The sequence below is a fragment of the Carcharodon carcharias genome, chromosome 1 (assembly GCF_017639515.1).
Source record: "Carcharodon carcharias isolate sCarCar2 chromosome 1, sCarCar2.pri, whole genome shotgun sequence".
Lineage (NCBI taxonomy): Eukaryota > Metazoa > Chordata > Chondrichthyes > Lamniformes > Lamnidae > Carcharodon > Carcharodon carcharias.
In genome coordinates, this window is record NC_054467.1 from 452,689 (window position 1) to 480,258 (window position 27,570).

General features: G+C 42.6%; 1 protein-coding gene across 1 annotated transcript in view; it reads right to left on the reverse strand.

The window, feature by feature from the left end:
* The window catches only part of LOC121280181 (diacylglycerol kinase theta), a 197,539-nt gene that overhangs the window by 58,787 nt on the left and 111,182 nt on the right, over positions 1-27,570 (reverse strand). The window contains exons 13-16 of the mRNA XM_041191910.1: positions 21,899-22,049; positions 13,789-13,827; positions 13,193-13,308; positions 2,450-2,601 (exon numbers count right to left, since the gene is read on the reverse strand). Of these exons, the coding sequence (XP_041047844.1) occupies positions 2,450-2,601; positions 13,193-13,308; positions 13,789-13,827; positions 21,899-22,049 (458 nt within the window). The remainder of the gene's footprint in view (positions 1-2,449; positions 2,602-13,192; positions 13,309-13,788; positions 13,828-21,898; positions 22,050-27,570) is intronic.

A 27,570-nucleotide genomic window follows, 5' to 3' on the forward strand; every position in this document is an offset into this window, starting at 1 on the left:
CTTTCAGGACCTTAACCCTCTTTCTACCTATGTTGTTGGTACCAATGTGAACCACAACCTCTGGTTCACCTTCCTGCCGCTCTATGATATTCTTGACCCTTGGCACCAGAGAGGCAACACAACATTCTGAAGTCATGTTCATGGCCGCAGAAATGCCTGTCTGTTCCCATAACTATCGATACCCATTGCACTATTTCTCTTTTGCTCTTCTTCCTTTTTGCCTGTGCAGCTGAGCCACCCATGGTGCGCTGAACTTGGCTCCTGCTGCACTCCTCTGAGAAACCATCGCCTTCACTGGTGTCCAAAATGAAAACCGGCTCTTGAGCAAAATAGCCTCAGGACTTCCTGCATTACCTCCATGGTTATCCTGGACTTTCTGGTGGTCACCCCTTCCGTTTCTACCTGCAAACTCTAAACCTCTGGTGTGACCACCTCCCTCGATATGCTATCCACATAGTCCTCGGCATTGCGGACGTAGCACAGTGTCTCCAGCTGTCACTCGAGTTCTGAAACCCAGAGCTCAAGTTTCTGCAGCTGATGACACTTCCTGCACATGTGCTGGTCCAGGCCCATGTGAAGTGTCTACAATTCCCCACATGCCACAGGTTAAGCATTCCACACGGCCGAGCTGCCCTGCCACACCACAAGCTTACTTTTGGACTATCTATTATACACGGGAGGTCAGAAAGTAATGTAGACTTACCCACCAATCAATTCCTTCTCCTGTGCCTATAAGTTAATTACATAAGGGTTATGTAAAACTTTTACGTTTTTCCATTATCCAGCTATTTACACAATTATCTGTTAACTAATTACTTTTTCAATTAATTAATTAATTAATAAACCCTACTACTCCTGATAAGCTTTATTACTGCTACTACAAAAATCTCACTACTAATAAAACCTTACAGCTACCAATAAATTGTACCAATTCTTAAAAGATAAATAAGCAAAATGAACAAAATACTCACCAACCAATCACTTACCTAGTTCCTGGTGATGTCACTCTTGATTTTCTCCGAATCTGGTTGGTCCAAAGACTGAGACCCGCCACCAGCAGTAGAGGCAGCAACTGGGTCCACTGAAAGTTGCACCTTCCCCCCCTCATGCTTTTTGAAGGCTCCAGGTCTAGTCAGTCTTTACTCAGAGGGTTGTGAATCTTTGGAATTGTCTACCCCAGAGCATTGTGGATGTTCCATTGTTGCATATCATTAAGGCTGAGATGGACAGATTTTTGGTATCTCAGAATCAAAAGATATTTGGGAAGTGGATGAGAAAGTAAAGCTTTTTTTATTCATTCATGGGCCGTGGGCATTATTGACAATGCCAGCATTTGTTCCCCTTCCCTAATTGCCCTTGAACTGTGTGGCTTGCCACACTATTTCAGAGGGCAGTTAAGAGTCATCAATTTTGGTGTGGGTCTGGAGTCACATGTTGGCCAGGCCAGGTAAGGACTGCAGATTTCCCTCCCTAAAGAACATTAATGTATCAGATGGATTTTTACGATAACCAACAATGGTTTCACGGTGCTAGCTTTTCGATTCCAGATTACTAATTTAATTTAATTTCTACCAGCTGCCGTGGTGGGATTTGAACCTTTGCCTGCAGAACATTAACCTGGGCTCTGGATTATTGATCCAGTGACATTACCACCACAACACCTTTGAGGGAGAAGATCAGCCATGATTATACTGAACAGCGGGACACGCTTGTGGGGCCATATTGTCTACTCCTGTTTCTAATTCTTATGTTCTTAAGATTTGCAGTCCTTCTGCATTGATTTAAATCATTAGCATCATTCGCTTGCCTGAAACAGGTTTGTGTGGGTGAGGTGAATACATATTTCACAGCCTGCATGGACTATTTAGTTGCACCACAGGGGTTGATAACTAATTGACAAACACATTGGGCACAAGTGGCTTAACATACATTAAAAACAACTTCAGTTAAAGTAGTGGCTTTTCAGGCTAGATTTTGTAACAGAAAAATCTGAGTCATTCGTGATGCTGTTTAAGGCTAGTATTAGAATCTGTTAGATGTATCATTGCTTCAGCATCACAAATACAAATTTCATTTTTTGAAGACATCACTTTTTATAAATAGACAGTAAACTCTGACCCAGTAAACTCCTGTTTTCTGCATTATTTCAAACCGCACTCTTTTATACAAGTTTTTCCATTCTTGTAAAATCACAGAATCAGAGAATGCTACAGAATGAGGAAGCCATTCAGTCCATCGTGCCTGTGCAAGTGCATGTTCTTAAGCCTCATCAATGGGTGGCCTGGAGAGAAAAGAGTGAGTCCTGACAGGCGCCAAATAGGCAAAGGGTAGGTGACAATGCAATGAGTCTAGTGGAAGATGAATGAATATTCTTGCACTGATTGTCAGAGAACTTTAAAATGCTAAGCCTTTGTTTGCCAAAGATATCATGTACAAAATTACACATTACCCAGATAGAGGCCCTCCATTAGAAAGATCAAAGACCTGATGAGGGTTCAGAAGCTTCCGGAAGCTGTACAGAAGTTCTCGCCCTTTAAGGGCCCCACTCTTTGGGTTCACAAACAGAAGGAGAGGGTAGGAGTCCTGCGGTAGCTGTGTGACCTGACAGGAAAAAAAGTCATTAATGAACATAGATAGAGACACTGACTGACTGAATGCAAGTCAACCTAGTGAAGCCACCCAGCTAAAGATATCCATTGTGCATCAGGTAAAATGAGCTTAACTGGCTAACAACACTTCAAATGAGCTATGTATTAATAACATGCAAAAGTGAAGATAGCAAACTAACACCCAATCTGTGAAAGGAACAGAGGGGGTGTGTAATATATATATATATATATATATATATATACACATACATATAAAATATAAAGCATTACTTGATGGGTCAGGTGTAGTGAATATGATTGACTATATAATAAAAAGGATATAGAGGCAATGGAGAAGGTGCGGAGAAGATTTACAAGGATGATACCAGCAATGGATGGGGACACATATCAAGAAAGGCTGGACTGGAAAGGTCTCTTTTTTCCTGAAAAACAGCAGTTGAGGGGTGACTAATCAAGGTATTTAAAATTCTGAAAGGTTTTAATTGAGTGGATACAGAGAGAATGTTTCCTCTTGTGGGGAAGAGCAGAACTAGAGGCCGTCAATATAAGATAGTCCCCAAGAAATCCGATTAGGAATTCAGGAGTAACTTCTTTACCCAGAGAGAGGGGAGAATGTGGAACTCACTACCACAGTGAATAGTAGATATATTTAAGAGGAAGTTACACCACCACTTGAGGCAGAAGGAAATGAGGGTTATGATGGTAAATTTAGATGAGAAAAAAGGGGATGAGGTTTGAATGGAGCATAAACCCTGGTATGTACTTGTTGAGCAGAATAACCTGTTTCTACACCATCTTATCCTATGTAATCAAGACACACAATTGGTGTCAGGTAAATCATTTTGCAGGTTTCCTCAATATTTCTTTCCATTTTAGCAATTAAAAGCTGTGATATAATTGCAAGTTATTGTTGTATGGAATCGTTATGCTTGTATTGCTGTAATTTCCAATGTTGGGCCTAAAGCGCTCACTACCTGGACGCTGGAGCCGGTTGTGTGATCAAGAGCAGGTTAATGTCTTACCTACATGGATCCTGCTGAGTGACAACAGATGAACACAAACAAAAGCATCACCTCAGCTTTCAGGGAATAATGTTCATTAGTCTTAAATAAAAAAATAATTTTTATCATTTGCATTTTTTGGTGTTTTGAGGATTTATCTAAATATAAAAGCCATAACAAGGGAGATTTTAATGACACAATGAGTGTGGCAACACCACGGTTCTCCATTAATCTAGTTATTGAGCTCTCAATTATAACCAAATGTGATATTTCACAATGGCATGTGATTTGCCCGCATCTGAAGTGTTAGTCTATCCAAGTCAGGTCTCCACACTGGAACAGAGGCAGAAACTAGACAAAGCTTCCTAAGCAAGGGCTCAATACCAGTATCGACTAAAATGCTGGAAATGCTCAGCAGGTCTGGAAGTATCTGTGGAGAGAGAAACAGAGTTAATGTTTCAGGTCAATGTCAAAATACTTGGTAGAGTTCTGATGAAAGATCATCAACCCGAAACTTTGTATCTCTCGCTACAGATGCTACCAGATCTGCTGCACATTTCCAACATTTTCAGTTTTTATTCAAATTTCCAACCCAAATTTTTCACTTTTGACTAAAACATTCTTATTGTGAAAGCCTTGGCACAAAGGCACTTTGAAAACATGCAAAGGATTAATACAAAAACAAAAATACCTGGAAAACCTCAGCAGGTCTGACAGCAACTGTGGAGAGGAACACAGTTAATGTTTCAAGTCTGTATGACTCCGTTGAAGAGTCATACGGACTGGAAACATTAACTATATTCCTCTCCGCAGATGCTGTCAGACCTGCTGAGTTTTTCCAGGTATTTTTGTTTTTGTTTTGGATTTCCATCATCTGCAGTTTTTTGCTTTTATCAAAGGATTAATACGTTCACTTGCCAATTTGACTGCCAACTTAATACACTGTGCAACAACTTCATTTAAATATTTAGAAGCAACTGATTGGATAAATGCAGCAAATTCTACAGAAAGCTTTCATGTTCTGGAAAGAAATAATTAAGAATTATTTCATACATTTAATAATCTTTCACAAAGTTGTTAATTCCTCAACAAGTAAATGCAATTTATGTAACATGAACACAAAATAACAAAGGGAGCAAATCCGTTGCAACAGTATGACCCGTAACTTCTGGGAGTTGAAACTGGAGGGTACCACAAAGATACACTAGGGAAACCCTGTCCCAGAGGTCCTAGATAAGGACTGCACAAAAAATTCCCATGAAGTTCAAACTTCCTTTGGGGAACTGCCCTGCAATGGGAACCATCCAAAAGTACAATTCACATCGTAAACTTCAAATGGTCTTACAGTAATAGTTACCCAGAAAAACTTAGAAGAATTAAAACCACTTCTAACTCTGGGTAGTTATATTACTGACACCTACCACAGGACTGCCCCACTCCCTGAACCACCCCCATGGGACCCCCGCCACCTAATGCCTGACCCTCCCAGTGACAACACTCCCTGACTGCCCAACCCCCCCACTGATCACCCACCCCATTCCCCCCCCAACCAAAATCTCCAATGACCACCTGACCCCCACCTCCCAATGGCTGCCCAGCTGACCCCCCTCCCGACTGAGCCCCTCCCCAATGTCCAGCTGACCAACACCCCTCACCCCCAATGACCACCCGACCCCCACCTCCCAATCACCTGACCCTCTCCCGACCAACCCCCCCATGACCAACTGACACTCCCCCCACAGGTCAACACCCCACCCACCACTGACAACCCAGCAACCCCGACCAACCAATGCCTCCCGACAAACCCGCCCCAACTGGCCACGCGATCTCCCCTCCACTGACCACTCAACACCCCCAGACCCTCCCACCACCTGACCCCTTCCAAACACCTGATGCCACTCTCCGCAACACCACCCTTCCCCAATCCTGCCCACTTACCTTATATACCTAACTTCTCCCTGGTTTGAAAGTGGCTGGAAATTTAACTTACCTGCTTGGGGTATGGCTTCCTTACCTCTGACTTTCCAGCCCTCAACTGAAGGCCCCAGGAGTGCGCTGCCCTACACAGTTCTTGTCAGACCTGAGTCAGGTGGTTGGGCGAGAAAGGATCATCTGGATTTTGAAGTAAGTAACTAGAAGCAGAGTGGCAATCCAACTCTGCCACTCCGCTCAAATTCAGGCCCTATATCGTTAAAATATTGACCAATTTTTACATTGTTTCAGATATTGTTCAAAAAGATGTTTTATGTATGTATGTATCTAAAATACACATAACAATGGGGAAGATCTATTTCCAGTGTAGAGTTTTCTGTGGGAGGAGTGCCAATTGAAGCTTCGTGGTGTTTCCAATTTTCAGATCATCAAATCACCGGGAACTCAGGAGTAGTGCAGGTGGGGGATTCTCCATGCTCAATCCTCCGATCCACACAGGGCAGGAAACTCACGTAGCTATCCTCTTATGTTGAAGGCACTTCAGATGCAAATAGATAACCTTTTGAAAGTGTAATTGTCAAGCATTTTCTGAGGGTGTTACAGGTGGATCCATGTGTACAAATACAGCAATACAGGAAACACAAGGACATGCATTTTCTACAGGCAAAGGCTAAGACAGGGACTAAGGTGATATGTGGCTCCCTATTCTATGTTCTACAACTAATGCTTACCTGGTATCTCTTGGGAAATCAGCTAATGACAAAAGATAGAAATTGACAGAACAGAGAAAGAAATGTCACACTCGATGTTGCAATGTTTTGGTGCAATGGCTTAAATAAAATTTCCTTAATCTCTTAGAAATGTAGTGGACTTTTTAAAAAATTCTTTCACAGGATGTGGGCATCACTGGCAAGGCCAGAATTTATTGCCGATCCCTAATTCACCTTGAGAAAATGGTGATGAGCCACCTTCTTGGACTGTTGCAGTCCTTTTGGTGTAGGTACACCCACAGTATCATCAGGGAAGGACAGTGACCCAGTGACAGTGATCTGTAAATTAGGTAAGATTAAATTATTTGAGTCTCTACAGTATTTATTAGAAATTAGGCAACACTGCATCTAATATATCACTGGGTGAGACAATCATCTAATTTCCAAAACCAAAGGAGAAATTCTCCACCAATAATAAGTCTAAAGCAAATTTCCTCACATTCCCCACTTCATATTTGTGATTTTTTTCCCCAGTATAACTATCGACAATACAAAATTAATTGACAGAGACAATGGGATAAATATCTACTATGAACAGTAACACTTCCCTCCTATCAAAATCAATGGCAAATGCCCCAAGTCCAACACAATCAATGGGTCATCCACTGGAATTGACCATTTCCACTGGTGCAGGGATGGTCAAGAAAAAAAATTAACTGAGGCTTTTAAAGTTATGAAGGCTTTGATAGATTGAGGTTGTAAAGACTATGTCCCCTGATTTGTCATCCACTTAATCTTGTCATTAGGAGAGGAGAGGTTGGGCAAGATTTCTTTACAATGTGGCTTGGAATACTTTTCCATAGGGAGGGTTGAGTCAGAGACCACTGTACCTTTAAGAGGTAATTAGATAAATATCTAATTCAGAGAAAGATACAGTAGTATGGGAAGAGGCCAGGGCAGTGGGATTATTTGGGATTGATACAGAACTATGGGGAGATCAGAGGGCAGTGGCATTAGTACTGGATGAGCAGAAATTTCCTTTGATTAAATACTGGAAGACTGAAGCCATTGTTTTCGGTCTCTGCTACAAACTCAATTCCCTAACTTCTAACACCATCCCTTTGCTTAATTTTTTTATTATTCATTCAGGGGATGTGGGCATCGCTAGCATTTACTGCCCATTTCTAATTGCTCTTATTCAGAAGGCATTTAAGATTCAACCACATTGCTCTGGGTCTGGAATCACGTGTAGGCCAGACCAGGTAAGGACGGCAGATTTCCTTCCCTAAAGGACATTAGTGAACCAGATGGGTTTTTACAATTGGCAATGGTTTCATGGTCATTATCAGACTTTTCATTCCAAATATTTATTGAATTCAAATTTCACCATCTGCCGTGATGGGATTCGAACCCGGTCCCCAGAGGGTTACCCTGGGTCTCTGGAATACTAGGCATGACTGAGGCTGAACCAGTCTTTTCACAATCATGGTGTCATATTTGACCCTGAGATGAGTTTCTAATCAGATATCTATACCATCACTAGGATTGCCTATTTCCGCCTCATTAACATTGCTCAACTACTCCTTTTCCTCAGCTCATTTGCTGCCGAAACTCTCGTCTATCCCTTAGTTACCTCTAGACTTAGCTATTCAAATGCATTCCTGACTGGTTTCCCATGTTCTACCCTCCATAAAATTGAGCTACTCTCCCTCCCACCCACCCCCAAGGATCTCTGTACTCTTCTCTGGCCCCTTCAGCATCCCTGATTTTAATTGCTCCACCATTGATGGGTGTGGCTTTAACCAATTGAGCCCTAAGCTCTGGGACTCCCTCCCTAAACCTCTCTGCTTCTCTCACTTCCTTTAAGACACTCATTAAGACCTCCCTCTCTGATCAAGGTTTGGTCATCTAACCCTAGTATTTCATTATGTGGTTCAGTATCTTATTTTGATTTATAAATCTCCTGTGAACATACGAATTAGCAGCAGGAATAGGCCATTTGGTCCCAATTGATGAGATCATGGCTGATCTAATAATGGCCCCTACCTTGCTGTCTACTCCCTACACCCTTTGACTCCCTTGTCAGTCAAGAACCTATCTAACTCAGCCTTATATTCAACAATCCTGTCTCCACTTCTTGATTATTTTTTCATAGGACGTGGGCATTCCTGGCAAGGCTCAGACTTGTTGACCAAACCTAACTGCCCTTGAAGTGGGTGACTTGCTACCAGATGGGTTTTTAAAAATCAATCATAGTTTCATGGACACCATTACTATATTTATATTCCAGATTTATTAACTGTATTCAAATTCCACCAGCTGCTGTGGTGGGATTTGAACCCATATCCTCAGGGAATTCGCCTGTGCCTCTGGATTATCAGTGACATTATCACTACACCACGATCTCCCCATGTTCTCTGGGGAAGAGAATTCCAGACCAACGACCCTCTGAGAGAAAAAAATTCTCATCATCTCTGTCATAAATGTAAGGTCCCTTATTTGTAAATTTTGTCCCTTAGTTTTAGTGTCTCTCGTAAGGGCATCCACCCTGTCATGTCCCCTCAGGATCTTGTGTATTTCATTAAGATCACCTTTCATTCTTCTAAACTCCAATGGATACAGGCCTAACCTTTCCTCTTAAGACAACACATTAATCTCAGGAATTAGTCAAGTGAACCTTCTCTGCATTGCTTCCAATGCAATTATATTCTTTGTTAAATGCGGAGACCAAAATTGTACACAGTACTCCAGATGTGGCCTCACCAAATCCCAGCAAAACTGCAGCAAAACTTCCCTTCTTTTATGTTCCATTCCCCTTGCAATAAACAACATTCCATTTACCTTCCTAAACATTTGCTGTACCTGCATACTTACTTCTCGTGATTCATGTACCAGGACACCCAGATCCTCTGTACCAGAGTTCTGCAGCCTCTCTCCGTTTAAATAATTTGCTGCTTTTCTATTCTTCCTGCTAAAGTGGACAAGTTCCCATTTTCCGATGTTATACTCCATCTGCCAAATCTTTGCCCACTCAGCTAATCCGTCTATGTCCCTTTGCAGACTCCTTATGCCTCTTCACAACTTTCTCTCCTATCTTTGCGTCGTTCGCAAATTAAGCAACCATACATTCAATCCTTTCATCCAAGTTATTGATATAGATTGTAAATAGTTGAGGAATCCCTGGGGGATTCCACTGGTTACATCTTGCCAACCTGAAAATGACCCATCAAGTGAAATACAAGTTGACATAAGAGTTTGTCACACTGTCAGAACCCTACTTAGTGCAGACCTTTTAAAATTAAACAAGTTTTTTTATTGAAGCTAATGAAAACCTTTTGAAGTACTGTGACGAATTATGATGATGAAACATGTTTCTTCAGAACAGTCAATTCTACAAGTGTTGCAGAAATTACTTTATAAAAACAATGAATCATAGAAACTATGAGCAGAAGTAGGCCATTCAGCCCTTTGAGTCTGCTCCGCCATTCAATATGATCATGGCTAATCCTCGCCATATTCCCGCTTTCTCTCCTTGATGCTCCTGATATCCAAAAAATTATCAATTTCTTTCTTGAATATACTCAGTGACCCAGCCTCCACAGTCGTGTCTGGTAGAGAATTCCATAGGTTGACCACCCTCTGAGTGAAGAAATATTTCCTTATCTCAGTCCTAAATGGCCTGCCCCGTATCCTCAGACTGTGGCCCCTGGTTCTAGGCTCCCCAGTCAAGCGAAACATTCTCCCTGCATCCAGCCCATCTAACCCTGATAGAATTTTATACATTTCAATCAGATCCCCTCTCATTCTTCTAATCTCTTGTGTATACAGGCCCAGTTGAGCCAATCTCTCCCCATACGACAGTCCTGCCATCCCCAGTATCAGCCTAGTGAACCTTCGCTACGCTCCCTCTATGGGCAAGTGTATCCTTTCTTAGGTAGGGAGACCAAAACTGCACGCAATACTCCAGGTGTGGTCTCACCAAGGCCCTGTATAACTGCAGTAAGACATCCCTACTTCTGAACTCAAATCCTCTTGCAATGAAGGCCAACATCCCATTTGCCTTCCGAATAGCTTGCTGCACCTGCCTGTTTATTTTCATTGACTGGTGCACAAGGACACCCAGATCCCGTTGTACATCCACATTTCCCACTACATCACCATTTAAATAATACTCTGCCTTTCTGTTTTTCACACCGAAGTGTATAACTTCACATTTATCCATGTTATACTGCATCTGCCATGTGTTTGACCACACACACAATTTGTCTAAATCACCCTGAAGCCTCCTTGCATCCTCTTCATAACTTACAACCCCACCCAGTTTTGTGTCATCAGCAAACTTGGAAATATTGCATTTGGTTTCCTTATCCAAGTCATTTATATATATCGTGAATAGCTGGGGTCCCAAGCACTGATCCCTGTGGTACACCACTGCCATCCGGAAAAAGACCCATTTATTCCCACACTCTGTTTCCGATCTGTCAATTCTCAAACCATGCCAGTATATTATCCCCAATCCCATGTGCTTTAATTTTGACCACTAGCCTCTAATGTGGGACCTTATCAAAAGCCTTCTTGAAATCCAAATACACCATATCCACTGGTCCTCCCTTATCTATTCTACTAGTTACACACTCAAAAAACTCCAGGAGATTAATTAAGCATGATTTCCCTTTCATAAACCCATGCTGACTTTGTCTAATTCTGTTAATGCTTTCCAAGTGTTCTGTTACCAAGTCTTTTATAATAGACTCTAACATTTTCCCCACTACTGATGTTAGGCTAACTGCCCTGTAATTCTATATTTTTTCTCTCCCTCCTTTTCTAAATAGTGGGGTTACATTTGCCACCCTCCAATCTGTAGGAACAGCTCCAGAGTCTATAGGATGATCCAATATTTCCAGAGCCACTTCCTTTAGAATCAAAGAATGATCCTGTGGAGGCAACATCACGTTTATATCAATCCTTTTTCCCACAGGAGCTTGTTCTCCTGCTTACTGCCTGGAACTTATCTTTTGCAGTACTTGCACAAAAAGCTCATTTTCACAGTGTCACCTGGGGCATCTCTTGGTGTCAGAAAATATCTTAAGGAAGGTTGTACTTTGATGTGACCTTTCACAGAGAATCAGACCCATTCTGAGTCCAGCCTTTTAAATAGGCTCTATCTTCCAAGCTCCCCAGCGTTGGACTCACGGTGGAGAGGGGGTACCCCAAAGATGCACTGGGGAATCCTTCTCGGAACATCACAGGTAAGGGTTTGCATGCAATTGTCCAGAAGTGCTCACTACCTCTGCAACTGCGCTGCACTGGGAACCATCCAAAAATGTGATTTAAAATGCAAACTAAGGATGGCTCCAGCAGCGTTACACTAATCATTACCCAGAAAAAGTTAGAAGAATTAAAGCCTCTTCTAATCTCTGGGTAAAAATTGTTAAGGTCAAGATCGATTCCCCATGGGACTCCCCCAACACCCCTGATCCCCACCGGGGACTCCCCACCTCTGACTAACCAGCCCCACGCGGTATTCCCCACCCTCTGACCCACAATGGGGATTCCCACAATCTGCACGGGACTTCTCAGTGCCCCCCAGCCCCCCACCTGGCCCAACTCTCACCCCCGGATCCGACTGGACTTCCCCACCCCCCCGAAATCCAACCAGACCCCCACCCCTCCCAATGTCCGAATCCCTCCAGCCCCCTGAAATTCCAACACATCCACACAGCTAGTGCCGTAAAAAAGGGGGCATGTCCTCCAATTTGACGGTGCTGGGCTGTGATGTTGGGCTTCAGAGACAGTTGTGCTGCCTGGATCTTGGCCGGCCTAAGTTGAAAGGTCAGGCGAGACAGGCACGGAAGAAATTTGGCGTAGCTAAGTCTAACAATTATTGCCGCTCCAAGGAAGTTACGACCCTATATTTCCGTAGTGTTGTGCTGCCCTCTACTGTGACAATACGATATTACCATACACAGGGCAGGTTAAAGTGTCAGAATTAGCTCCGTAACAGCACTCTCACCCCAAAGTCAGATAGTTATTCATTCAAGTTCCACCCCAGAAACTCAAGTTCATTATTATATTATCTTACAGTAGAAAGGGAGGCCATTCAGCCCAATATGCCTGTGCTAGCTCTTTTAAAGCTATTTAATTCATCCCATTCACCTGCCCTTTCCTCTTAGGCTTACATATTTCACCTCTTCAAGTGAGTGACTTGCATCAGTAATTGTGATACGCCCCATTTTCCTAGGACCTTTAAACCATTACTCTCACTGAAAATGAGAGGTAGTCATTGTAGCTCTGCCATTCATTTATATCAATGATGATCACTATTTCTCTGCTCTAGAGACTGGAGTACAAATTAGAGGCCGAAGGTCCCAGTATCCCACTGAGGGAGTGCTGCACTGTTGGAGGGGCAGTACAGAGACTGTGCTATACTGTTGAAAGTGCCGTCCTTTGAATAAGACGCTAAACCACCTGTCCTCTCAACTGAATGCAGAAGGTTCCATGGCACCATTTTGAAGAGGAACAGGGAATTTCTCCCCAGTGACCTGGCCAATATTAATCCTTAATTGAACATCACTAAAACAGATTATCTGGTCATTATCATGTTGCTATTTGTGAGAGTTTACTGTGCAAAAATTGGCTGTTATGTTTCTTATGTTACACTTTACTGGCTGTAAAGCATTTAGGGATGTACTGAGACCACAGAAAATGCAACTGAAATGCAAGTTTTTCCTCCATTTCTCCTCCAAAAGGGAAGCTTTTCTGTAAAGGCAAGTAGGGAAAGTCTAATTTTTCCTTGTCCATATTCACCTAGCAGTCAGTGGGCACTGAGAGTTTAATCTTATAAAACTGTGCGCTTTTTGGAAACCCAATTGTCTTGGCGATAATTGTCCCATTAACCTTCCACCCCAACTCTTTTATAATAAGCTTCTTGGACCTTTACCTCAATGACTGGGATTATAACTGTTGCAAGTTGTTTGCCATTGACAGTAGTATCTTTAACTAGTGTATAAATCCTCTCCGCTTCAGCAAAGCATGTGATTTCCAGCACAACAGCACCTGAAATAAACAAGCAACAAGTTAGGGGAAGGACACAGCTAACACTTGGTACAACAAGTACTTACCACAGGAAATTCAGCTTTCAGCTCTATCTCCCAAATCATTAATACTCCTTTGTGAACATAACCAAACACCAAAGCCATGGTGAACACCTGGCAGAGGCCAGGGAGAGAAATCAAATCAAACAACGGAATGGGAAGACATTCACATGACAAAATCCATGGTATTCCGCAAACCCGCTTTACATTTACATTCTCCACTCTATTGGCAAAGTCAAAAGTGAAGACTGCAAAAGGAATACAGAACCTCTAGCACTAAAACTCAGTGAACATGGTCACTAAACAATGAATATAAAGTCACAGCTTCACAACACTGTGCCTAGCTGGAGAGCTCGGTTGCAATTCATTATTTAAGCTTCAATTAAACAACTTCTATTAATTCTGGGCTATTTTTGGTAGTTAATACAAAATGCCAACATACCTTGGTCTATGTAAACATAACTAAAGGATACCAGATCCCCTGGGGAAAGAAATAAATTTAATTCAATTAATTTTCATATAGACCTATGTTCAATACATTGTACAGTAGAAATCATAAACACAAAATCGAGGCAATGATCAAGTACTCCAGAGTTCAAATTATTCAAGTAACAAGAACATTTTTTTCCACTGAGACTGGAAATAGCTGAATCCTTCTTGCTAACATTTTATATCAGCAAAAACAGCCTAGTGGGGTTCCCAACACTAACTTCTTGCTAACAGTTTATATCAGCAAAAACAGCGTAGTGGCGTTCACAACACTACGGAAAAAAATTGCGGAAAAAAATTTTTTTTTGTCAAAGTTTATTGCCTTGCACTCAACAGGTCAATTCGCAAGAAAACGAAATGTAAAGGGAACATCAATTTATACTGTATGAGAAGAGAATGCTGGTTGGTTGGCAAATGGACTCTGATTGGTAGAGGTGTTGCCATGTATAATGCACCAGTTGATGGTTACTGACAGTTAACTGCCAATCATTGCTTGAAATTTAAACCTGGCAGCTTGACTCTGATTGGTCAAGGCATTACCCTGAGGAATGAACCAGCGAATGGCTGCCACTTATTGTGTTTAATTGAAACAGGCACAATGTGTGTACATGTTCTTTCTGTCTGCAAGGAACATTAATGTATGCAGCTTCCAGTACACGCAAATGCACCATACCGTAAGCTGACTGACAAACTTAAATGGTTGTCGGAGTAATTCTTAGCATACAAAGGATTATTTAGCAAATGTTATCCAATCGCGGAATCACATCTAATGTTGGACACTGTGTTTTGAATTTTGCAAGAACGGTTGGTTGGGTATGGTCTGTACCTTGACTATTATGAACAGTGGAAGAGGCATGCTGTTTGATACAATCCGCCAATCTTTGGGACTACATGCTTAGCAACACACTGGCGCTGGAATTCAAGTACCACATTAGTCATTGAGTTGTGCTGATGAGTGCAAGATGAAAAGCTTTGACCAAAAAAAATATTTTTTCAGCAATATTCAAGTCTGTACTACTAAATGACTTTTAACATTATAATTATTCTAAAAAATGCTCCTTACACTTATGGAATTGTAAAATGGTTTCAACAAATCATAATGGTTTGTATGTTTTTGTAATAGGGCCTTACAAAATGTTTGATTATAGACACAACTTACTACAACAATCGTTTTTCATTATTACAGACACAAAACGAGATTGAAGTTTAGTTCATATTTCTTTCTCCTTACAATCCGCTACAAGTATTGATAGTTTAAGGATCACACATAAAACATTCTCTAAGCATTATTTACACTGGATGAATGTATAATGCAAGTGCTTAATGTTTCCCTGTTAATGACAAAACCTGTATCGAACCATTGGTGCCAGGGAACAAGTTTGTGGTGATGATATGATCAGATGCTGCTATGGTTGTGCTGAGGTGCCTGTTTATTCTGCTCACTGAGCATTCCTATGGGGCAGAATTTTACGTTCCCCCACCAGTGGATTTGTAGGCAGGGGGTGGCCATAAAATTTCTCGGATGCTTTTCCCACTGGATTCCCGCCTGTCCCAACCTCTCTGCAATTTTACTCTGAGATGTGTGAGGCCCAGGCCAGCCCAACTGCCCTTGCGCCAATTGAGGCCTTTAAGTGGCCAATGATTGACCGGTTAAAAGGCTGTTTCCCACCAAGCTTCAATTTTCAAGCTGGTGGAAGGAGTTCGGGGGCAGGGGAAGGCTCGAAAAGTAACCCTGTACAGGTCTCGAGTGGGGAGGGGTGGGGGGATGTGCCTCCATCATCAGCTTCCTTTTAACATAAGCCGCCTCCCCCCATTAAAAGGGCTAGCCCCTGCATGTCCTCCCTTCCCCCCATGACCTCTCTATTATCACCCCAGCCCCCTTCGTCCCACCCTCCCCAGGGCCTCACCTCCCCTGAGACCGCTAGAACCTACCTGAACTCCTGGGTCTCAGGCTCTGGGACCTGCTTGCAGTCCCAGTCCTGTGCACTGCAGCTTCTGGCGCTGCAAGAACTAGAGAGCTGCTAGCCAATCAGATTGGTCAGCAGCTCTCTGAGGCTGATCTTCCTCCTGAGTGTGGGGCAAAGTCCCACTTCCAGTCAATTAATGCTTGTTGGAGCATTAAATGGCTGCAGGACAGGCAGTATCAGTGGGGATGTGTTCTCCGCCAACTCCTCGGATGGCAGGAAGGCAAACAGGGCCAGAGAGAGAAACTATGGGCCCTGGTGCTGCTCCTCTTTCCAGGCCCCTTATTAGACACAATCCCATCACTCCCCACACTTAACCTTTTCCCCTCAATCATGCACGACATTATCTCCCCTCTCAAGGTTCACCAATTAATTTGCCAATCACAGAAAGGCACTAGTAAAATGATAATGCTCATTGTTGGCATCTGGTTACAAATATCGTCTGATATATATGCAGCATGGGTCATTAATATTAAGAGCAGCAGCAACATAATGCAATGTTAGCTTGCATCACCCTATGGATGATTCCACTGCGACTATTAAACCAGAGAGTACACATTTTATTTTATCAGCAGAGTGCAATATTGTTAATATGAGAGGAAAATATCCCATTAGTTACTTGTAACACTTATGACAACTATGGCAGGCTGTATGAGTGGGAGAGTCTTCTGGTCAGCCATATTTGATAAAAGACTCACCTGAAGAAAGCAGAGGTAGCGGGGGCAAGAGCAGACCAGACTACGGGAGAAAGTCAGGTTTGAAAAAAAATCAAACACTGACATCATGGGAAAACCATATGTTGATTGGTTGGTGAGTGTTGCTGCTTAGGGACTGAGTCTAAACAACTCGGACTTTAACAAATGTTAAAAATATTAACTATTAATAACAAATAACAAAGTGGGCAGCTCGTGAGTCTTATCTTCTATTTTTAAGTGACATTTGTTACACTAGCAAGATGAATTAAATATTAGTAGGTTTTATCAGTATTGGTAAGGTTTATTGATAGTAGTATGGTTTGTTAGTATTGGTGAAACTTTATTCGTATTGATAAGGTTTACTACCAGTACTAAGTTTTATTAGCAGTAACACAGTTATTAGTTAATAGATAGAAAAACGACTAGGCTGTTCCAACCCCTAACCCTAACCTGAGCAGCAGCTGGTGCCATTTCGGTGCATCCATGAGGTTGAGAGCTTTGTTTTTTGATGCAGCCTAAGAGTATGCAGGGAAAGGGGGTGGATGATGACCAGACAGTCAAAAATGAACAGGCAGGTAGAGCAGAAGTCCCCTGAGTGCATCCCACTCTCCAACCTGTATTCCGTTATGGATACTGATGAGAGTGTTGGTTCAACTGGGGAGTGCAGATAGAGCCAAGTCCATAGCACCACAGGTGCTCAGCTGTACAGAGGGAAGACTGGAACAGCAATAGTGATGGGGGAGTTGACGGTTAGGAGCATAGATGGGCATTTCTGTGGCCGCAAACATGATTCCAAGTTGGTGTGTTTCATCCTTGGTGCCAAGGTTAAGGATGTCGGAGCATCCTGAGGGGTAAGGGTGAGTCTTGGTCCATATTGGTACAAATGACATATATAGAAAGAGGGGTGTGGTCCTACAGTCAGAATTTAGGGAGTTAGGTTGGGACTTAGCAAGCAGGACCTCAAAAGTAGTAATCTCCGCATTATTCCCAGTATCACGCGCAAGTAAAAGAAACAGTAAAGAAACAGGAGGATAAGACAGATAAATGTATGGCTAGAAAGGTGGAGCACGAGGGAGGGCTTTGGATTTTTGGGATATTGGGACTGGCTCTGGAGAGACAGGACCTGGACAAGCTGGAGGGGTTGCACCTAAGTAGGGCCAGGGGCGAGTTCCTTCCAGGATGTTTTGCTAGTGCTATTGGGGAGGGTTAAAACTAATTTGGCAGGGTTGTGGGAACCAGGAGAAAATATCAGGGAGGTGTAACAAGGTGCACAATGTACTGGGAGAGACTGATAGCACTAGAACAGTAAGTTAGTAGGAGGGGTCAGAGTAAGGGAGAAAGTAATAAGAGTCTAAATCAGGGTTATTGTCCACGTATGTGAATGCATGGAGTGTGGCACATAAGATTGGTGAGTTACAGGTGCAGGTTGCTATGTGGAAATATGATGTTGTGACTATAGCAGGCACCTGGCTCAAAGAAGGACAGGTTTGGTTGTCAAATATCCTTGGAGACAAGGTGTTCAGGGAAGATGGGAAAAGTCTTAAAGGGGGAGCAGTGGAGGTATTGATTAAGGAGATGACTGCCCTGCTGGAGAAAGAGGATGTCCCAGAGGGGTCAAAGACAGAATCCATTTGGCTTGAGCTAAGGAACAAAAAAGGTGTAATTCCATTGCTCAGTGTAGTCTGTAGGCCATCAACTAGTGGGAAGGATGTAAAAGAACAAATTTGCTGAAAAAGAGACATATTGAAGCTTTTTACCTTGCACTCATAGAACACTCTGCAAAAATAGCAATATAAGGGAAAAACAACAATTTATACTGTATGTGAAGACAATGTTGAATGGTTGGCAAGTGGACTCTGATTGGTAGAGGCATTGCCATGGAGAATGCATCAGTGACAGTGACTGACAATTAACTGCCAAGCATTGTATATATAAGCATTGGGATTCTTACATTATGATTGGTCTAATCTGCAACCCTTGATTCCCTTACTGATTAAAAATCTGTCTGTCTCAGCCTTGAATATACTTAACAACCCAGCCTCTATAGCCCTCTGCAGTAAAGAATTCCACAGATTCACTACTCTCTGAGAGAAGAAATTCCTCCTCATCTCTGTTTTAAATGGGCGACCCCTTACTCTGAGATTTTGCCCTCTGGACCTAGACTCTCCCACAAGGGGAAAGAAACTCTCAGCATCTATCCTGTCAAGCCCCCTAAGAATCTTTTTTGTTCAATAAGGTCACCTTTCATTCTTCTAAACTCCAATGAGAACAGGCCTAACCTACTCAACCTTTCCCTCCATACCTGGGATCAACCTAGTGAACCTTCTCTGGACTACCTCCAACGCTAGTATATCTTTCCTTAGGTAAGGGGACCAAAATTGTTTGCAGTAATCTAGGTTTGGCCTAACTAGTGCCTTATACAGTTTTAGCAAAACTTCCCTGTTTTTATACTCCATTCCCTTTGAAATAAAGGCCAACATTCCATTTGCCTTACCTATTAGCTGTTGAACTTGTATGTTAGCTTTTTGGGAATCGTGCATGAGGACTCCCAATTCCCTCTGTGCTGCAGCTTTCTGCAGTCTTTCTCCATTTAAATAATATTCAGCTCCTCTATTCCTGCCAAAGTGCATAACCTCACATTTTCCCACGTTATATTCCATCTGCCAAGTGTTTGCCCACTCACTTAACCTGTCTGTGTCCCTCTGTGGACTCTTTGTGTCATCCTCACCACTTGCCTTCCCACCTATTTTTGTGTCATCCGCAAACTTGGCGACAGTACATTCACTTCCCTCATCTAAGTCATTAAATAGGCCAGGATTTTCCGGCCCTGTTGCGGGCGGGACCCTCGGGGGAGGTAGCACCCCAGCCAGAAATCCATTGACTTGCGGCGGGACCAGATGATCCCAGAGGCGGGCAGGTGTGGAAAATCCCGCCCATATATTGTAAATAATTGAGGCCCCAGCACTGATCCCTGTAGCACTCCACTAGTTACAGGTTGCCATCCTGAAAATGCCCCCCTTGTCCCAACTCTCTGTCTTCTATTAGTTAGCCAATCCTCTATCCATGCTAATATACTACCCCCAACATCATGGGCTCATCTTAGCCTTATGTGTGGTACCTTACTGAACACCTTTTGGAAATCCAAATATATTATGTCTGTTGGTTCCCCTTTATTTACCCTGCTTGTTAGCTCCTCAAAGAATTCTAATAGATTTGTTAGGTATGATTTCCCCTTCATGAAACCATGCTGACTCTGCTTGATTAGATTATGCATTTCTAAATGCTTTGCTCCTACATCCTTTATAATAGACTCTAACATTTTCCCAATGACAGATGTTAAGCTAACTAGCCTATAGTTACCTGTTTTTTGTCTCCCTCCCTTTTTGAATAAGGGTGTTACATTGGCCATTCTCCAATCCTCTGGGACTTTTCCAGAATCTAAGGATTCTTGGAAGATTACTACCAGTGCACCCACTATCTCTGAAGCTACTTCCTTTAATACCCTAGGATGCAACCCATAAGGTCCAAGGGACTTATTGGCCTTTAGCCCCATTAGCCCCATTTACCATGGAAGAAGATACTGCCCAGGCCATGGTGAAAGAGGAGGTAATTCAGACACTAGAAGGGTTTAAAATTGATAAGGAGGAGGTATTGGATAGGCTGTCTGTGCATAAAGTTGAAAAGGCACCACCACCACCAGGTGAAATGTATCCAATGATACTGAGGGAAGGGTGGAAATTCCGGAGACATTGGTCATAATTTTTCAGTCCTTCTTACACTCGGAGGTGGTGCTAGAGGACCAGAGAATTGCTAATGTTACAAAAAAAGGGCCTTGTTCCACAAAGGGGCTAAAGATAAACCCAGCAACTACAGGCCAGTGAATTTAACTTCGGTGGAGGGGTAACTTCTGGAAAAAATAACTAGGGCCAAAATTAATAGTCACATAGACAAATGCAGGTTAATTAAGAAAAGCCAGGATGGATTTCTTAGGGGAAAATCATGTTCAACTAACTTGCTGGAGTGTTTTGAAGAGGTAACAGAGAGGGTTGATGAAGGTAATGCTGTTGGTGTGGTGTAAATGGACTTCCAAAAGGCATTCGATACAGAGCCACACAACAGACTTGTGAGCAAAGTTATAGTTCGTAGAATAAAACTGAAAGTAGCAACATGGATGCGGAATTGGCTGAGCACAGGAAACAGAGAGTAATGGTTAATGGATGATTTTCCTGCTGGAGGAAGGTTGAAGTGGAGCTCCCCAGGGGCAGTGTTAGGACGCTTGCTTTTCATGATATGTATTAATGACCTTGATCTTGTGTATAGGGAACAATTTTAAAATTTGTGAATGATACAAAACTGTGAGAAGGGTTGTTTACAACTTCAAAAGGACATAGACAAATTGGTAGAATAGATGGACAGATGGCAGATGGAAGTTCAATGCAGAGAAATGTGAAGTGATTCATTTCAATGCAAAAAACATGGAGGGACAGTATAAAATAAAGGGTAGAACTCTGAAGTGGATGCAGGAGCAGAAAAGCCTGGGTCTATATGTGCATAAGTCAATGAAGGTGAAAGGCTAGGTTGACAGCGCAATTAATGAAGCATACAGTTTCTTAGGCTTTATAAATAGGGGCATTGAGTACAAGAGCAAGGAGGTTATGTCAAACTTGTATACGACACTAGATCGGCCTCAGCTGGATTATTGTGTCCAGAAAGGGGCACTGCACCTTAGGAAGGATGAGAAGGCATTGGGGAAAGTGCAGAAAAGATTCATGAGAATGGTTCCAGGAATGAGGAACTTCAATTCTGAAGAAAGACTGGAGAAGTTGGGACTGTTTTCCTTGGAGAAGAGAAGGCTGAGAGGAGATCAAATGGAGATATTCAAAATCATGAGGGGTCTGGCCAGAGTAAATAGGGAGAAACTGTTCCCACTCGTGAAAAGATCATGTACAAGAGGGCACAGATTTAAAGTAATTTGCAAAAGAAGCAAAAGCAATATGAGAAAAAACATTTCCACACAGTGAAAGGTTAAGATCTGGAGTGCACTGTCTGAGAGACAGATTCCACTGAGGTATTCAAAAGGGAATTAGGCTGTTATTTGAAGAGTAATAAAATGCAGGTCTATGGGGAGAAGGCAGGAGAATGGCACTAGGTGAATTGCTCATTCAGAGAGTCGATGCAAACACAATGGGCCAAATGGCCTCCTTCTGCACTGGAACGATTCTGTGGGACTTCCCAAAGATGTGTTTAGTGACTATACACGCAAGTTTATTCTTATTATTCTTTTCAACATACAAACATCATCTTGATAATTGAACTCAACCAGTTAAAGACATCAAAATGAAAAATAGTCAAGCAAACTAATGAACCCTTGATTCTTTTATCTTTGTGATGCCTCTTTACTTACCTTTGATCTCCAGGTGACTTTTAAGAAGTGAGAGGTACTCGCCCTGAGAGAGCTGTGGAGGAAGACCCATGAGTAGCAGATTCACCTGTTCCACTGAGTTCTGTTTCTTTTTGATATAAAACCGTGTCTGGTTCATTTGTCGGACTGAGGTCTACATGACACAAAGACAGCAGAAAACAACAAACATGATCACGCAACATGTACATGCAGAGAAATAGCATCAAAGCAGAAAATAAAAAGCATTACAAAGAGCTCAAGTAAAGGTTTTTCTGAATTAAGTTCACATTAAAGGGGCACCGTCTTATGACAAAACTGGCACATTTACAGTAGGGAAGAATCAGAAGTTTCATACATGTTTTCATTATACTGACAATCCTGAAAATCAGAAATATCAGCAAACCACAGAACCAGTCACATGACTAAAACTTAGGCAGGGGTGAAACTGTGTGTAAGCGGTAATACAAAACTGGTAATGTCATGGCCAGAATTTGCATGTTCACTTACTGCCCGCGAACAATTTGTTTAGTACAGAAAGGTGTGCCTTTTCTTAATCTTTGGAGTGTGGATCCCAAATATATACTTCAGCATCAAGCTTTTGTGAGTTTAAAAGGGTTACTTATTCTCACATGCTTATCCTAGATGTATTCGATCACACACACACAAAGGTTAGGGACAGATAAAGGTCATGCACTTTTACAGGTTACAGGTGTCTTAGTCTCTGGTTTATGATCTCCCTTGAGGCAGGCCTGATTTCTTCGAAGGTTTCGATGCTTTAAAGTTGCAATGAAGGACTTGTGAAGCAAAGAGTTCGCAGCAGGTTGTGAGGTTGCATGTAATGGAATTTCTAGTCTGCTGCCCATATCCTTCTAGATGGTAGCAGTCGAACGTTTGGAAGCTGCTGTCTAAGGAGACTTGTTGAGGTCCTGCAATGCATCTTATAGATGGTACACACACGACTGCCGCTGTTCGTGGGTGAATATTTATGGATGGGGTGCCAATCAAGCAGGCTGCTTTGTCCTGGATGGTGTCAAGTTTCTTGAGTGTTGTAGGAGCTGTACTCATCCAGGCAAGTGGGGAGTATTCCATCACACTCCTGACTTGTGCCTTGTAGATGGTGGGCAGACTTTGTGGAGTCAGGAGGTGAGTTATTCGTCGCATGATTCCTAGTCTCTGACCTGCTCTTGTAGCCACAGTATTTATATGGCTAGTCCAGTTCAGTTTTAATGGTAACCCCCAGGATGTAGATTGTGGGGGGATTCAGCGATGGTAATGCCATTGAATGTCAAGTAGCAATGGTTAGATTCTCTCTTGTTGGAGATGGTCATTGTTGGCATTTCTGTGGCACAAATGTTACTTGCCACTTGTCAGCCCAAGACTTGACATTTTTCAGAAAGAAAAACAGAAAATGCTGGAAAAACTCAGCAGGTCTGACAGCATCTGTGGAGAGAAAAACAGAGTTGAGGTTTCGAGTCCGTGTGACCCTTCTTCAGAGCTACCAGGATATTGTCCAAGTCTTGCTGCATTTGGACATGGACTGCTTCAGTACCTGAATCGGCACAAATGGTTTTGAACATTGTGCAATCATCAGCCAAAATCCCCACTTCTGACCTTATGCTGGAGGGAAGGTCATTGATGAGCAGCTGAAGATGGTTGGGCCTAGGACACTATCCTGATGAACTCCTGCAGTGATGTCCTGGAACTGAGATGACTGACATCCAACAACCACAACCATCTTCCTTTGTGATAGGTATGAGTCCAACCAGCGGAGAGTTTTCCCTCTGATTCCCATTGAGTTTTGCTGGGGTTCCTTGATGCCACACTCGGTCAAATGCTGCCTTGATGTCAAGGGCAGTCACTCTCACCTCACCTCTGGAGTTCAGCTCTTTTGTCCATGTTTGTACCAAGGCTGTAATGAGGTCAGGAGCTGAGTGACCCTGGCAGAACCCAAGTTGGGCAGCAGTGAGCAGGTTATTACTAAGGAAGTGCCGATTGATAGCACTGTTAATGATCCCTTCCATCGCTTTACTGATGATTGAGAGTAGACTGATGGGCAGTAATTGGCGAGGTTGTACCAGGTCCTGCTTTCTACCCTTAATTAGCACATTCCTTAGATAATATCATCACCTTCAACACCTCTTAGTCCTTTTGTCTATGACATCTTTTGGTTATCTCCACCTATCACTGGCCTTCTATCCTGCTCTTCTTGTCCCAACCCCCCCTTAAACCAGCTTATATTTCACCCCTTTTCTATTTTTCCTTAGTTCTGTTGAAGATTCATACGGAATCAAAACTTTAACTGGGTTCCTCTCCGCAGATGCTGCCAGACCTGCTGAGTTTTTCCAGCTATTTTTGTTTTTGTTTTGGAATGTTGTTTTGCTCCCTCTTAAAACGGGGAGTGATTCTAAAGGTCAGGTGGCCCTTGGGCAGCCATCTTGTGTCCAGTTTTAAAATATCAAACTCGTTTGAAGTTCAGAATAGGACATGCCAGTGCTGGGCATTACATGCCTCCACAGCACAGGAAAAAATTGAATCCTGATGACATTTTTTTAATCTGGTTTTCTTGTGAAACAAGAGAAAATGTGCACATACATTCTTCACACATTCTGCCAGTCACACAGGAATCTGGTACTGCTGCAGTTTCTCTGTCTGTCACATCCCCTTTTTAAAAAAAAACAATTATGTGTTACCTGATGGGGGTTCATTAACGTCTGTATGCAGGGTTTCGGGAACTTTAATATTAACAGATGAGTGAGCCTTAATGCATTTAGCAGTCGGGCTGAGTCCAAATTCCATGCCCGTTCCTGCTAGGAGTCAGGCCTAGTGTCTATTCGCCCATGTCAGTCATATGCAAATAGACGTTACTGTTTTGTTGTGTTATCTGTAAGACTCTTAACTCTCTGATCCTCAAAAGAAGTCAGGTGACCCTTGGGCAGCCACCTTTTCCAGCCTTTTTGTGTCGAGTTTTAAAACATAAAATTAGTTTGAAGTTCAGAATAGGACATATTGGTACTGGGCATGACATAATAATGAATTGCCTTGTTTTTTATCCTATCCAATTTAAATCGATAGAAAAGAGAATTGGGTGGGACAGTGGACTGATTGCCAAATTGGTAACAGCCATTGTCACTGAAGACCTATTTTACCCACAAGATATCAGATCACTGTTAAAAACCCTACTAGATCTGCACATAAAGACCGAAAAAAACAAAAATTTGGGTCAGTGACCGGGGGCAGAGCACCATTGAGAAGAAGGGAGGGGACGGGCAGAGGTCCCAAAGGGAGAGGGGACAGGGAAAGGTACCAAAAGAAGCGTCCAAGAGGGGGGACAGGGACAGGAAGAGGTGCCAGTTCAGTTAAGAGAGGAGCAAAGACTCATGTCTTTTAGAGAAAGGAATCAGTCACCCTTACCTGGCCTGTCGAAAAGGTAACTCCAGCACTACACAGTTCAGCTGACACTTCCCCCCACTCAGGGGAATGAGGAGTTGGCAACAGTTACTGCATTGCTGGTGTTACTCACATTGCAGGAAAAGAAGAATAAAAATCCAATTCATGGGTTAATTAACACACCAGAAAAACTTCCATTTTATCAGCTTGAAACTACATGACTGTTCTCAGCTTCAGACACCAGAAAATGCCCTTTTGAAGTTAAATTGTGAAACTGAAACTCTCCTACAAGCAGCTACTAAATTGCTGAATCTAAGTTTCCAAGTAGCAAGAGAAAGGACAAGTCATAGTTCTTTATCAGACAATCATCTGGCACATTAGTACGTAGGTAATCAGAAGAGGCTGGAAGGCAAGTGGAATAAAAAAGCTAAAAGGTGCTCAAGTCTCTGGAAACATTGACAAATGGACTGAGAATACTTAGTGTGACCAAAGCACAATGCTAGGTTTGCCTGTTGTTATGAAAATTATACTGACCTTATTGAGAGCAGAGGTCTGGAACTTCAACTCCCAACAGACCTCCCAGCTTTTTGTGCATGCGCAGACTGGGAGTTGGCTGCTCATGTGCCAGTTTATAGTGTAAGTTCTTTGGGCCCAGGACAGGCCCAGCCCATCTGCGCATAAAGACCGAAAAAACAACAATTTGGGTCAGGTGACCGGGGGCAGAGCACCATTGAGAAGAAGGGAGGGGACGGGCAGAGGTCCCAAAGGGAGAGGGGACAGGGAAAGGTACCAAAAGAAGCGTCCAAGAGGGGGGACAGGGACAGGAAGAGGTGCCAGTTCAGTTAAGAGAGGAGCAAAGAAAAAGGCTCCAAACAGGATAAGGGCTGCAGGTAGCAGATTTAAAGTGAACAGGGGTCAAGGGAAGCCCTGAAGATCCAAGAAAGCAGCCGAAGGTTGGTGACTGTGTGTGTGGAAAAGGTTCCCCTTTGGAGCAGTAATGTTCTGCTCAGCTGGGCTGAAGATCTAAAAATGTGTTTGTGAGTTGGTACTTGAGTGTATACTCAGGAATCCGGGGGAACAGAATCTCGGAGGCAAGATTGGAACCCTGCAAGGTGGGCCGTTGTTGATGCCGTCCAAGTTGAAGCAACTTTTGAAGAGAATTCCTAGGTTAGATCTTCAAAGGTGAAGACTGGAATCCATCATGAGAGGGAGACAGGGTTATAGTGAGATTGGTCGACTCACAGTGTTACTGACATCTGGGCGGGTTGTTGAAAAATCCATGGACTCTGTCTTGGTCGCACCTGCCATTTATTGTGTGGTGTGGTGCATTCGAACACAGTTGCCTGTTAATTCACATGTACCTCATATTTACCCTGTAAGTTAGAGTATAAGGTAGATATTGTAAATTGTTTTATCTTTCTGACCTTGCCTATTTTTTGTTTGTTTAAAATGCATGGAATCTTGGGCTTTATTCACTGAACAAGTGTCTTGAATCTCAATCTTTGTTTACTTTAAACAAAACGTTATTGATCCATAACTGATCTTACCAACAACGAGGGATCTGGCCAAGGATCATAACAATGTTTAAATATATTTTAATAAAATAATTTGTTTTCAAGATAGGAGCTGGAAATTAAGCTCAAAATGCAGGATTAGAGGCAGTTAATGGCAAGAGAAAGGTAAATTCCTGTTCATCAGGAATTAGTTAAGATAAAGACTATGCATATTGCTCGAATTACTCAGCAAGTCTGGCTGCATCTGTGGAGGGAGAGGTGGAGTTAATATTTCAGATTTGTGACCTTTCATTAGAACTGCAAAAAGTTGGAAATGTAACAGATTTTGCAATCTTTGGAATCTACCCAAGAGAGCTAAGGTTACTCAGTTGTTAAGCATAATCAAGATAGAGATCAATAGATATTTGGATACCATGGGGAAAACACAGGAAGGTAGAATTGAAATAGAAGGTTAGTCATGATTTTATTGAATACTAGGACAGACTTGAAGACACAAACGGCCTGCTCCAGCTCGTATTTCTTAAGTTCAATGTTTATTGGAGAAAACTGCATGAATGAGATTAAAGAGCTCAATATTATCCACCTGATATGAAAAGTTAAAAGCAAAATACTGCGGATGCAGGAGATCCGAAATAAAAACAGAAAGTGCTAGAGAAGTTCACCAGGGGAAGAATTCTCCCCCCGTTGGGGGGGAAGTGCAGTAGCGGGCGTGTGCAGGCGTGCCGCCATTTTACATGGGCGGGCCACTTAAGGCCCGCCTAGAGTGACTTCCGC